Source organism: Zea mays, chromosome 10 (assembly GCF_902167145.1).
Source record: "Zea mays cultivar B73 chromosome 10, Zm-B73-REFERENCE-NAM-5.0, whole genome shotgun sequence".
Classification (NCBI taxonomy): domain Eukaryota; kingdom Viridiplantae; phylum Streptophyta; class Magnoliopsida; order Poales; family Poaceae; genus Zea; species Zea mays.
In genome coordinates this window covers 140,323,297-140,335,137 of record NC_050105.1, presented here as the reverse complement: position 1 = coordinate 140,335,137, position 11,841 = coordinate 140,323,297, and the positions used below count along the sequence as shown (strand labels likewise).

The 11,841-nt window shown below is 48.0% G+C and overlaps 1 protein-coding gene across 1 annotated transcript; it reads right to left on the bottom strand.

The window, feature by feature from the left end:
* Positions 1-1,564: 1,564 nt before the first annotated feature.
* Positions 1,565-3,481, bottom strand: LOC100284222 (amino acid transport protein). Its single transcript, NM_001157117.1, has one exon. The coding sequence runs from the start codon at positions 3,390-3,392 to the stop codon at positions 2,115-2,117; it is 1,278 nt and encodes a 425-aa protein (NP_001150589.1). The 5' UTR covers positions 3,393-3,481; the 3' UTR covers positions 1,565-2,114.
* Positions 3,482-11,841: the final 8,360 nt, after the last annotated feature.

Here is an 11,841-nt window from a genome sequence, read left to right as displayed (position 1 = left end):
CCGACCCATCTGGACTGGGACACACGGCGACAATTTACTCGTCGGTCTAGGGACCCCTCGGGGTCGAAACGCCGACAATACCGGATCCGTCCTCGAAATCCTCCAGGACACCGATCGCGACGTCCTTCAGCAGATCATCAGTGTCGAGCTCGTAGCTTGATCGGAACTGCACGAAAGCCAGAGCTCCGGTGGCGCCACGACGGACAGCTAGTTGCACCCTATTGGCAACGCCAAGGAGGCACTCACCTCGATTGATGTCCTGGGCCCGAACAAAGGCGACCACCACATCCACACATTCACGAAGGTCGGCGACCTCCAGCTAGTTGCACCCTATTGGCAACGCCAATGAGGCACTCACCTCGATTGATGTCCTGGGCCCGAACAATGGCGACCACCACATCCACACATTCACGAAGGTCGGCGACCTCCAGCTCTAACTCTAAAAACGGCATAAGACAATCAAAAAGGGAGGAATGAGACAAACGGAAATGGGGTCCACCCTGACACCACCTACCTGCGACACGATGGTCTGCCTTTTCCAGGTGAGCGCAGAGACCGACCGCCTCACCGTCGGCAATCTCGAGCGCAGTGTTGGTAGCGACCAGACTCTCTCGGAGGTCAGAGGGGGTCTGCAGATAAGAGAGTCAGGATCCCGCCCTGACTGAAAGACATCCCAAAGACTTTCACCTGTACTGTCGAGATCACTTGGCTGCGAAGGAAGAAAAATAAGACAAGCACCGTCATGAAAATCTGGGAACAAGAGAAGAAAGAGCTCGTGCCCTGAGTCAATCATCTTAAACAAACACACTGTCTTTAGTCTAACACTACCTTCTTGCCCGTCTAATGTCTTGGACAAACACACCGGAAGAGGCGTAAGTTGTTTCCTTTTGGCTTCGCCGGTTCTCCAAAGTTACACCTCTATGAAGTGAACGACAAGAGTTTCAGGAAAGGTTAAGGGTTTGTTTGAGAATACATGAGAATACAGTATTTTCTTAGTCCTAAGATAATACTGTAATATTTGAGCATATTATGATATCTTAAACCAAAAGATGTTTAAGTGTCTATCTAAAAACTCTATATTTTAAACATGATTTTATCAATACCGTGATCTTTTTGGGGTCTAAAAACTTTGATCTTGACCAAAGTTTTTTGCTTGCACGTAACTGCAGTCTTCTCTTCTTCTATATTGTGACTAAAATATTGTGTCTCCAAACAGATGTTGGATTAGATTGATATAAATTATGCCATAGTTATGTAATGTCATGAAGTAAACTGTGATATTAAAAAAATTGTGGTATCGAGAAACACAATAAACTATGGTATTATGAATTGTGATACTGAGAAACCGGATTCCCAAACGGGCCCTAAGCCACTTGCCAACCTATACGAATCATTCAAAACAGTGACCAATAAATCTATAAGATGTTTTGAATTCTCTAGATATGTATATTTTCTTATACATTATGTTTAGATGTGTAGTAAAAAAATATTTAGAAAAACTAAAACATCTTATAAGGTGATACTAACAATAGAGAACTACAAACCCCTTGGACAAAAGAATCTTGCATAAAGCAGTCACTCTTGTATTGTGTAACTTGTACATTATGTTTAGATGTGTAGTAAAAAAATATTTAGAAAAACTAAAACATCTTATAAGGTGATACTAACAATAGAGAACTACAAACCCCTTGGACAAAAGAATCTTGCATAAAGCAGTCACTCTTGGACAAAAGAATCTTGCATAAAGCAGTCATCGATTCAATTCAATACAACATCATATAGGCTTTACACATGGATCTGCTGCCTGGTACAGCTGGAATCTATATGGCTCTATCTGAACCAAACCAATGTAGATTTCAGAGAGCTCCCAACAATAGTTTGTTCCCATACTTTACCATCGGATAAAATGCTCAATCGACATGGCAGCTGGATAAAATGCAGTCGGTACTGCGGCTAGTGTTTAAGAAATTGCTGTTCAACCATCGGATCTGAACCATCGCCTGCGGGATCGGACGTCCACAAATGCATGCAGTGTTATCCCGGTCGCTGAATTGTGTCTCAATCTATTGGAACCAATTTGAGCCCTCCCATTGCACATATCAGACTGTCGATGCTTACAGGTCGGAAGAACTGAAGATCTGTACGAGTGACGTCCATGTCCCGGACACCGCGAGCGCAATCCCGGTGACGATGATGGCCACGTCGGCGACGAGGCCGGCCCACCCGATCTCGGTGCCGAAGACCTTGAGGTGGAACACGGCGGGCAGCACGAAGCCGAGCACGACGCAGACGCTGCTGCCGACGAGCGAGAGGAAGTCTGCGAAGTTGGGCACGAGCATCGCCAGGAGCCCGACGAGCACGACGAGGATCCAGCGCAGCCACCAGGCGTAGCGCTTGCCGCAGAGCAGGCGCTCCGCGACCTCGTAGACCGGGTTCATCATCACCGGCATGGTGAAGAAGAGGTTGATGCAGAGGCCGAGCTGCACGAGGACCGAGAGCCAGCCGGTGCCGAGGTTGGTGGTGATGATGTCCCGCGTGGCGGCGCCGAAGGCGAGGTAGCCCATGGCGCCGAACAGCCCGTACATGACGGCGATGAACGCCATGGACAGCGCGAGCGTGGCGCCGAACCTGCGCTTGTCGGCGGCCTCCGCCTCCAGCGGCAGGACCATGCCGATGCCCTCGAAGGCGTAGACGGCGACGCCGAGGCCGTAGAGGAGCTGGGCGGGGCCAGCGAAGGCGAACACGGGGGGCCTGTCGGCGAGCCAGACGGAGGCGTCCTGGCCCAGGACGACGCCCATGGCGCCGAGGTCAACGACGTCGGCGAAGATGCTGAGCGGCGCGAGGAGCGTGAGCGTCCTGATGGAGTTGAGGCCGAGCTGGAACGGCAGCATGGCCCAGATGAAGAGCGCCTTGGCCGTTAGGAGCGGCGACGCCGGGGACTGGGCCCCGATGGCGATGGGGTAGAGGTGCGCCATGGTGTTGGAGATGAAGATCAGGTAGCCGACGCAGAAGCTGGCCTGGCTGAGCACGAGCATGGCGTCGACCGCGTGGCGCCCGGGCGCGCCGTAGATGGCGTGGCCCAGGTCCCCGAAGGAGGCGATCTTGGGGTGCGCGTCCGCGATCCGGCGGCGCGCTGCGACGAGGAGCATCATGCAGTGGAAGGTGAGCGCGGCGACGGCGAGGAGCAGCAGCGTCCCCGCCGCCCAGCCCGTGCGGGAGAAGGTGTAGGGGAGGCCCAGCACGCCCGAGCCGACGACGGCGATGAAGACGTTGGCGAACGTCTTGGGCTGCGAGGACAGGTGCCCGCCCGCGCCGCCGCCGCCGTGCTGCGGGAGCAGCGGCGCCGCGTCGAGCCGCGAGGAGGAGGAGCTCGCCTCCTTGTCGAACCCCATGGCCTGCGGATTCAGCCGCTGGATCAGACGAGCCGAGCAGGGGACCAGCTGCTGCGGCGATTGGGAGTGTGGCGTGGCTTGCTGGTGTCCGTAAAAATGGGGAATTTGGGGAGCCTCGTGCCGTGCGGTTTCTCGCTTTGTAGAGGTAGTAGCGGCAGTCGGAGAAGCGCCGTGGCCCGTGGACCATTCTTTGAGCAGCGCCGTGGACATGGTTCACGACCTGTTTAGCAATCAGTCAGTACTCAGTAGCTCAGCAAGTCAGTACATGGTGTGCCTGATCGCTGAGCGGAATGCTCGCCGGCGGCGAGTTGTTAAGTTAACCCCCTACGCGGCCACGCTACTGGGTTCTGACCAACTTCTTCAACTTGTTCGTGGCAGTGCAAATTGCAAAATCTGCCAGCTATCGAGCCACAATGTTTGTCGGCCAAATCTGGCAGACTCCATCCGTGAGGAGCACCGAGCACGAACGATACGGCCCGATCAAACCTGTCTTTTCCTTCTGCTAATAGAACTAACGCGCGTTTCATCATGATCTCGTGCCAACTGCGCTGAGTAATGACTAATGAGCCACCTGAGGTGAGAAAGTGACGTTGTTGTTGTTGTTGTTGTTTACTCTCATCCTCTTTTCTTCCTTTTCTTCTGTGAATCGAAAACGATTTTTTCGACGACGTTGACATAGTCACGTGCTGCCGGTGCATGCACTTGCTACATGCGTTTAACCTGACACTTGGGTAGTTTCCCGCGAAGATACTGATATCATCCTTCGGTCCTTCACTCTGCCTTATCACAAAAAAAAACATACGTGATTAATTTTGACTTTCTTTTTGCAAAACAAAACAAAAAACCATGATAGCATCTCCTTGTGACCTATAAAAATGTCATATAATTTAAAAATCGGTATAATTTGTAAAAATTAGAGCACCAAAAATTTATAAAATTTAGAGCACCAACAGTATCACCCCTATATTTTCAATTTGTGGCACCAATTTAAGACATTGTTGTAGATGTTCTAATTTTTTTTTGTTGGATTTATGGACTTGACCAAATTGAAAATTTCAATTAAATTCTAGAAAAACACAAAAGCCCATGTATGGCAAGTGAGATAGCTATTCAATTGCGACCTTATCGGATCACAATCAGATCGGACCGCTAGCTTATCGATTTATGGAAGTGGCCATATATGAGACTACTGTCAGCCATTGCGAGACACCATCCCAATCCAACCCGCCTTAGATTTTCGCCTCTGCCCACAGTTGCGCCGCCATCGTAGTTCTCTTCATCTCGAGCGTCGATGTGCATCCGCGATTGGGAGAGCAGGTCTCTGTAACCCGTCGCCTTTGAGATCCTGCACCGGGAGAGGACGAATAAGGTTTTTGGGAAGCGTCTTCACGTGACTGCTCGCGATCTTCTCGTCGATCTCGTCAACGATGTCATCCCTTCTCATCGAGCTCATCAACGATGTCATCCTCGACCTTGCTGCTTCGACGATGTCGACTATGCTGCTTCGATCCACGTCGTCTACCAGTATGTATGATCAACACACATCATCTGATTTGACCTAATACTTCAGTTCATCTGTTATGGATAGGTGTACAATATTTTTATAATTATGTTGTTAGGTAACCTGTTAAGTTACTCGTTGTAGAACACACGCCTAGCCTATTTATTGTTGATCATGATTTATATTCAAAATTTAATATAGAAAATGACTAATTTCTCAACATGGTGTTTAGTTTTGCCCCGTATATGTTCTTCCTGGACAAAAAGTAAAATGTTATTCCTGGACAAAGACCGATCAAGGAGACAGATAAAAAGCAAATTGAAACCCCCAACCCACTTGAAGTCAATAAACATGGTTACAGAAGAAAATTGAACAAGAGGAAATTCATGAGGATGGTTGTCGAAATGGTTGATGATGAAAAGGATGTAGAGGAGGGGGCTTTGAATGCTTCTACACTACGACTATGAAGAAGACAAAGATAGAATATGGGTTATCTAGAGATTCTGCAATGTTTCAATTTAACAAAGAATTTATGGTGATGCGACCCGACGAGGGAGATACAGTAGTATAGCTAGAGGCACCTAAAGATCCTGTGCAGATCCAACATAACACTAAAGCTAGAAGTGTTGAACAGGACCCACTCAACAACGTTGAAGTGGTGATGCCTAACAATGAAGCTATAACTACAGAGCACGAGTCAGTGAGAAATACATCAACGATGCACAGCGAGGAATTAGAAACCATAGTGCAAGAAGCATATTCAACCTTACTAGGAACCTATTTTTGGAGAAAGCAAATCTTTCTTATGAGGAAGACCAAAAGATAGGTAATGCATGCATTGTTGTGGGCACATAAGTCCATTGTAGGTATATGACCCTAAATAATTTGTGGTGAAAATTGGCTCCAGTTGTATGGTCCTTCCAATGTTAATAGTGTATGTAGCATGCGAAAACTAAAATTTCCAATTTAGAGAGAACCGGGAGTAGGGAAGAGGGTGTGTCATGTGTGCACCTATAGAGGAATAGATGAGAGTATGTGAATCGAGGTAGCTAGTTTACGTTTTGTTATATCATTAGACAATTGCATTGGTCAGGTTTTTCTAGTCATATTGGTGATAGGTGCTTACATGCAAGATGAATTTGAGGTTGCTTAAATGATGTTATTTATTATTTTGAATTATCTCATATCAAATTATGAATGGACAAAAACCAAACAAACACTGCAAGTATCCTTTTCTGCACTTGTAAGAATTGTTAATCAAATGTCCAAACAAAAGTGAACCTATTTTCAGGAGCAGTTGTGTGTGGCAGTTTTGTTAACAAAATGCCCAACAAAAAACATTTCAGTGTTTACATTCAATGCAAACACAAAGTGCCCCTGGTACCCTATTAACCAAACGTCAACATCTTTGAGTGGCTAGATATCAAGGCTATTGTAACCTTGCATCTTCTGCACTTGATTCTCAGTCATCTTCCTCCTCTTGTCCGTTGTAGACCACCAATCTCCATCTTCAGCGTAGACATGAGACAAAAACACATATGCGCCATCACTGTTTGGCGCCATTCTCCAAAGCAAGTAGATCATGGACTCAGAAACCGTTCATTAGTGACCTCCATGCCGCAGGCCATGGTTCCAGGAGGTCAATTAGGCATGCATAATTTCCACTTGTCGGATTCATGACGTGCTCACAGCATGGAGCTGAACAGAATCTTCCCTTGCTTGGCTAGCCCAAGATGGCCGCACGATGAGATGACAACAATGAATGTAGTTGGTCTTGGAGCTAATTGAAGCTGTGTCATATCTTGGTAGAGGCTAAGGACTTGATGGATCGGACCATGGTTGGCATAAGTTGCCAGCATGGTGTTGTATAGTATGTCGTCCTTGGTCGCACATGAAATCATAGGGAAAGCACTTTTGGTAGCGGTTATATCACTGCATTTTGCATAGGCATCAACCAAAGCACTGGTAACCCTGAAGCACTTGTTGTGTTGGTGTGCCCTATCCTGACAATGAGCGAATGGATTCATCTGCACTGCCTAATCAACGAAGCATTTGCACATGCATTCAGGATGGTACCCAGGATGAACTCATCAGGCTTCTCTGGACAACCAACTCATGCTTCACAAATGCAAAGATAGCAACTGCCCCATGGAACCAATTTCATCTTGCCAGCATCTTGGATTATTTTCAATGGACCTAGAACTGGTCCAATGGCTGCTTTTGCTTTGATAATCAAGGTCATCACAAACTTCATGAAGTGAACTCTTGTTTTAGAACACTTGCGTGGACTTGCAATGGTTCCTTGCATCATGATTTTGTTGGAAGGCAGACATAACAACTGGATAGGTGAACAGATATTACCAAAACTATCATTTAGTTTTGGAAACAATAATACCAAAACTAAATCAGTAAAAGTTATGATTTAGTTTCGGAATACACATGTATTACCAAAACTGGGGTCTTAGGCATGTGTTGCTGCCAAATCTTAACTGGAGTGGGCCAACAGAAAGTTGGTCGATGGGCTAAATAGTTTATCTAGTAGTCAATCGAGCTAGTGTGGCAAAATGGTACCGTGGGTCATGTATCTGTAGATAAGTACTGGTCAGATAGAGTCAGTTAATAGTGTCTATAAAATATACATTTCTCATCGTTAATAAAAAGAAGTCAGACATTCCCAAGTAGCGTGTGTTTTCTCATATCTTCGATGCATCGTCATCCTTTTATAAGAGTAAGTGTCATACTGCCCTGATGTGGTATACAATAGATTGCATCAGGACCATGTGATGATCTACCTTATTTTGGTCGATCTTGTACTAATCATTGTTGTTGGCAAGATTTGCTAATTATCATTGTTTCGTTTAAGCTATGTTATGGATTGTTCTTACATAGTCAGATGTGTATCGCTCGTCCAGTAGTTACATTCCACGATGTGCGGCTACAACATGTGCATACAACAACTCGAGAGACCAATACACATCTAACATCCTGCCTTACATGTCTTAGTCGCATCATCTGTCCGGGGTTGTTGGACACCAAAATGAGCGGACGGTCCGGCCCTTGGGCCCGGACGGTCCGCGTGTCCCGAGATTAGATTAACTCAGATGTTTATCCTTATCTCGTGCGTGGTTATCCATCTAATCACGTGGGAGTTTGTTGGCTATCTCTTAGGAAAAGGTCCAGACCTCCTCCCCTATAAATATAAAGGGGTACGACCGATTGAGAACCCCCGAACACATTCCAATCGAACCAATTACCTTATTTACTTTTCCTGCCCTAGGAGTAGATGTAGCATAGTTCTAGTTGTAGTCTTCCACATATCCACCTCCATCCCTATTCAACTCTACGTCGTCTAGATCCGTCTTGGGTGGCCTGCCGATCCCAAGACAATCCTAGGATCTCACCCCTCCCGGGGGCAAGATCTAGTTGTCCATCCAAGATCTCTTCCTAGAATTGATCTCTTAATTCCTATGCGGCTCCATGTCGTCTGGGGACGCCCCGGGTGATCTATCGACCCAGAGCACCTTAAGATCTTTTCCCCCCAGGGGACGAGATCTAGATTCCAGCAAGGAGGAGGAAGACGACCATGTCGCCAGGTCGCGGACCGTCCGGCCCTAGAGCGTGGACTGTCCGGCCGTCAGGCAGGGAATCCTAGCCTCGCGCCAAGTCGCGGACCATCTGGCCCTGTGCCGCGGACCGTCCGCGCCTGACCAGAGAGCACCGCCGCCGGTTCGTATTGAGTGATTGGCGCCCCCAAAAAGGCACCAACATACTTTTGGCGACTCCGCTGGGGACGAGGTTGAAGATCTACAAAATCAGGCTTATATGGTCGATTCTAAAGATCTCAACAGGGCTTCTCCAAACAGCAGCACAAGGCTGACTAATTTATCGGCCGCTGAGCATAAAAGATTAAAAGATGACATGAAGAAAATAGACGAGGAGGTCCAACGACAAAAAGATCAGGTGCTCAAGGTGGCGGATAAATGGTTCCTCTCGCACTTCAGGGTGGATTGCCACCAGAAGACCGTCCAAGAAAGGGAAATAGACGTCGATTACATGTCATCTGTGCTGCAACAGCTCCCCACAATAGGTGATGCCAGGTCAGTCGATGATATTCCATCTATTAAAATTTCTTTTGATAATCGGATTAAAAGTATCACAGAGGATATAGAAAGGATGGCGCATGCATTAGGAAAAACTCACATGCCTAGTTTTTTTATCACATAAATTAGGCGCCAAAACAATTGCGCCAACACACATCGGCAACAAATGGGTTTCCCCAGCCATACTCTAGTATGCCGATGGACTCATATCCAGGATGACCGTCACCACCATCTTCACTAAATGGTGAGTCAACTCTAAGCGCGGTCGGACCGTCCGCACACAATAGCGGACCGTCCGGCCCTCCGTCAGACCGTCCGGCACCCTACGCCGGACCGTCCGGAGTTACACAGAGCCCACAACAAGGGTCACAGGTGTTGCCTGACGTGACCGGACAGTCCGAGGATAGTACCGGACCGTCCGATCCACCTGCAGACCGTTCGACTGTGCAGGTCGGACCGTCCGGAGCACCAGAAGTCACCTGTGATCCGCCTAGTGCGGAAGGCCGACATAAAATAATCGGCCACCCAAGCCCCAAGAACTAAAAAAGTCACATGTCCCTGAGCTTGTTTGGCCCACTAAGGCTAAACCTTCTGTTCGCCCTCACCCGCACTCGACACAAAAGGAAAAAGTTAAGTTCACATTTAATATTACTAAATGTGATAAAATATTTGATGAGTTGCTTAAACATGGTAATATTAAATTGTCACATATAATTCCTCCGGTTGAACAATTAAAAGGGCGCGTTTATTGCAAATGGCATGGCTTCTTTCTCCACAACACCAATGGTTGTGCCGTCTTCCGTCGGCAAATACAATCGGCTATAAACGAAGGCCGGTTGAGGTTTCAAAAAGAGGTGAAAATTGACAGACCACCTGTTCCTATCACCACATTAGAGCCAACGAGCAAAAAGGCCATAATTCGGCCTTGTGCGGCCGATAAAAGTAAAAATAAAAATATCGTCATTGGTGATCCTCTCACACCAAATATGTCACGCAGAATGGTTACTCTGAAGGCTTCGGACAAAAGAAAGACCGGAGGCACCGGGGGGCAAGCACGATCGGACACCCGATCACGGTCACCTATCCTGCGTACGCCGGACGATCCGGGTACTAAGGCCGAACAGTCCGAGACAGGCGCGGACAGTCCGGCTATGATGGTCGGACGGTCTGCAGATGGTCAGAAGCAGCAACCTCAGACCATCGGACCACAACGTTCCAACACAAGTGTTAGGAAACAAAACACTACTAAGACGTCTGGACGACTCAGTAGAGTCGACCCTACTTTTGGTCAGTTGCTTGCCAAATATATGAAGAAGGCCGTTCCACACAACCGGCCAATAAAACAAACGAAGTCAAAAGGGCGACATGTGCGAAAGCAAAAGCCGACTAAACGGACCCAAAGGGTAGCACAACCAAGATCGCCTTGTCATCCTCCTCCGGGGATAGCATGGTGCGTCCCGTTCTATCCATCGCCGATATGTTGTCCTGCTCATGTGTGGGGTGGTACGGCGATGAATTCGTATTACTGGCCCAATCTGTTTGCTTATTTGGGCTGGGGGGCACCACAAGTTTTTGCCTATTGACAGGTTGGTCAGGTAGACATGGTCGAAGAGGCTGCGATCCGAAACGGCCTCTGTGCATTAAAGTTCCATCAAGTATTTATATTATCTGATCGCAAGAGCCGATGACTTGCATCGAGCTGAGTCCTTACTTCGGGAACAAAAGCTCATGAGGTCAATTGTTTCCGAAGTTTTCGCTGATGCTTTTGGTTCGCCAAGCTCCACCAAAAGGCAGGGGGGCATATGTTGGACACCAAAATGAGCGGACGGTCCGGCCCTTGGGCCCGGACGGTCCGCGTGTCCCAAGATTAGATTAACTTAGATGTTTATCCTTATCTCGTGCGTGGTTATCCATCTAATCACGTGGGAGTTTGTTGGCTATCTCTTAGGAAAAGGTCCAGACCTCCTCCCCTATAAATATAAAGGGGTATGGCCGATTGAGAACCCCCGAACACATTCCAATCGAACCAATTACCTTATTTACTTTTCCTGCCCTAGGAGTAGATGTAGCATAGTTCTAGTTGTAGTCTTCCACATATTCACCTCCATCCCTATTCAACTCTACGTCGTCTAGATCCGTCTTGGGTGGCCTGCCGATCCCAAGACAATCCTAGGATCTCACCCCTCCCGGGGGGCAAGATCTAGTTGTCCATCCAAGATCTCTTCCTCAAATTGATCTCTTAATTCCTAGGCGGCTCCACGTCGTCTGGGGACGCCCCGGGTGATCTATCGACCCAATGCACCTTAAGATCTTTTCCCCCCAGGGGACGAGATCTAGATTCCAGCAAGGAGGAAGAAGACGACCCTGTCGCCAGGTCGCGGACCGTCCGGCCCTAGGGCGCGGACTGTCTGGCCGTCAGGCAGGGAACCCTAGCCTCGCGCCAGGTCGCGGACCGTCTGGCCCTGTGCCGCGGACCATCCGCGCCTGACCAGAGAGCACCGCCGCCGGTTCGTATTGAGTGATTGGCGCCCCCAAAAAGACAAAAAGACACCAACAGGGGTGGACTTCCTTGGAGATCCTGATCTGTGTTCGTGTGTTTGAGCATCGACTCATAGTTACATATGTTTTTAGGGTTGTCACCATGATACATATTGTAGATTAGATCTAAGATGTTTTATGTACGGTTTACCTGGCCTGGATTCATCATATGGTGTGGGTAGTAATGATGGCTCTCTGGTCCGTTTCTTCGCCTTTGCTTGCGCGCATCGATCTAGGATAATGACGATCTAAAATCATGTTTTAGGCAGGTTTATTTCCTTTAGGAACACTTTCAATATACGCCTATATG

Bases quoted from the DNA above. Each gene is read 5' to 3' on its own strand.
- LOC100284222 (NM_001157117.1), bottom strand. From the start codon at position 3,392: ATGGGGTTCGACAAGGAGGCGAGCTCCTCCTCCTCGCGGCTCGACGCG.